Source organism: Octopus bimaculoides, chromosome 27, assembly GCF_046866305.1.
Source record: "Octopus bimaculoides isolate indiv1 chromosome 27, ASM4686630v1, whole genome shotgun sequence".
In the NCBI taxonomy this organism is placed as follows: Eukaryota; Metazoa; Mollusca; class Cephalopoda; order Octopoda; family Octopodidae; genus Octopus; species Octopus bimaculoides.
This window is the reverse complement of record NC_142954.1, coordinates 7772621-7775120: the sequence shown is the minus strand read 5'-3', so window position 1 is coordinate 7775120 and position 2500 is coordinate 7772621. Positions and strand designations below refer to the sequence as shown.

General features: G+C 38.0%; 1 protein-coding gene across 5 annotated transcripts in view; it reads left to right on the top strand.

Moving 5' to 3' along the window:
- Positions 1-2500, top strand: part of LOC149130841 (anosmin-1-like) — a 779297-nt gene that overhangs the window by 753400 nt on the left and 23397 nt on the right. For all 5 annotated transcript variants that reach the window (XM_089343749.1, XM_089343751.1, XM_089343746.1 and 2 more), the window contains one exon: positions 685-812. In XM_089343749.1, the coding sequence (XP_089199875.1) occupies positions 685-812 (128 nt within the window). The remainder of the gene's footprint in view (positions 1-684; positions 813-2500) is intronic.

Genomic DNA, 2500 nt, shown 5'->3' with positions numbered 1-2500 from the left:
GAAGCCCGTCGTGTGTGTGTGTGTGTGTGTGTGTGTGTGTGTGTCTGTGTGTCTGTGTGTGTGTGTGTTTGTGTGTGTGTGTGTGTGTGTGTGTGTGTGTGTGTGTGCTTTTGTGTCTGTATTTATTTCCTCATCATCGCGTCACAACCGGTATTGGTAAGTTTATGTCCCCGTAACTTAGCTGTTCGGCAAAAAAGAGACCGCTTCAATAATTACTTGGTTTTTAAAATGTCCAGAGGTTCGACTAAAAACCTTCAAAGCGGTGCCCCAGCATGGCCGCACTCTAATGACTGGAACAGGTAAAAGATATATGCACATCCTATATAGACGACGAGCTTCCTCACAGTCTCCGTCTGCCAACTTCACTTTCCGATGCAATAGTAGAAAACATGTTAGTAAGAGATACTTGCTCAAGATACCACGTGGTGGGACTGAACCGGAAAACTCTTGGTTACGAAGTAGGCTACTTAACCACACGTCTATGCCCGCTCCTATATATTCATTTCTTATTTATCTATTTTAGATCTGTAAAATAGCTTGACCAAATTAAGTACTAGTTGCTAACTGGGGGGGTCCATCTAATCGACTGGCCCCCTCCCCAAAAATGTCGGGCCTGTGCCTAGAGTGGAGAAGATTTATTTACTTATTTATTGTGTTATTTTATTTATTTCGTTTCTGATTCAGAGATCCGAGACCCGAACCCACCAAGAAATCTTCGTGTCACAAAAAACACAACAGTCCGCGACAGACAGCGCGTCACAGTAAAGTGGGATCCACCCGCCGAATTAGATTTTCCAATAACTCGTTATAAGGTAAGTTTCGCTACACATACGCATACAACAACACATACACACACACACACACTCACACACACACACATATTCACACCCACACACAAATGTACACACATATGCTAAATAGTGGTCAAGATATTGTGAGAGGTGAGGAGAGGAGAGCTATCAGTAGATAAAAGGAATAGAAGAGATAGAAGGAAGCGATAAGAATGTAAGGAAGGAATATGTGTGAGAAGTGGGAGGTGGGGGTGATACGTTTGAAAGGCACTAAGGTGGAGAGATAGATAACGAATGTGTAAGGCGGCGTGCTGGCAGAAACGTTAGCACACCGGGCGAAATGCTTAACGGTATTTCGTCTGCTGCTACGTTCTGAGTTCAAATTCCGCCGAGGTTTACTTTGCCTTTCATCCTTTCGGGGTCAATAAATTAAGTACCAGTTATGCACTGGGGTCGATATAATCGACTTAATCCGTTTGTCTGTCCTTGTTTGTCCCCTCTATGTTTAGCCCCTTGTGAGCAATAAAGAAATAAGAAACGTTACCACGTCAGGCGAAATGCTTAGCGGTATTTCGTCTGTCTTTATGTTCTGAGTTGAAATTCCGCCGAGGTCGACTTTGCCTTTCATCCTTTCAAGGTCGATTAAATAAGTACCAGTTACGCACTGGGGTCGATATAATCGACTTAATCCGTTTGTCTGTCCTTGTTTGTCCCCTCTATGTTTAGCTTCTTGTGGGCAATAAAGGAATAAGAAACGTTAGCACGCCGGGCGAAATGCGCCTTGTGGGCAGTAAAGAAATAAGACAGATAAAGAATGTGGTACGGATGTGGAGTACTAAATGTGAGTAATAAACCTCAAAAAGGAAGGGAAGAATAAGAAGTTTCTAAAAAGAGACGTAAGCATTTGTACGAAATTAGAGATTGTAGTAGCTAAAGTGAAAGTAGGGACACATAAATCAGTGAGAGAAAGAAAATTATGGATATAGCTATACGCACACGCGTATATATAAATGTGTATATGCACTGTCATATAGGCCCGCATACTCGCACATATATACGCATACATATGTATATATACGCACACTCATACACACATATACAGATATATATACATATATATACATACATATATATAAATATATATATATATATATATATATATATATATATATATATATATATATATATATATATATATATATATATATATATATATATATATATATATATATATATATATATATATTCCTTAAATTCTTAGATATACTCAAATACCCAAAATTTCAAGGAGTTCCTGCCTTAAAAACAGGAACTAAACCACAGTTATTTTGTGTTCTTTGCTACATTGGTTTCTATTAACCCATTTATTCTATCAGACGAATTTTTATTCATTAAGATAGAAGAAATACACATAATTATATATATATATATATATATATATATACATTCCGGAGTATGCACATAAATGCGAAACAAGGTGGCAAAAATAGTACTCGAATACCAGAGGTAGAGTAATATGCATTATTAAAAAGTAGCAGAAACATCATAAAAAATGTTACTCGGAGTTTCACTTTCCCGTTCGACGGACAACGGGATCGTGAAACTCGGAATAACAGTTTTTGTGATATTTCTGCTGCTTCTTAATAAAGCATATTACTCTACCTCTGGTATTCGAGTACTATTTTTGCCACCTTGTTTCGCATTTATGT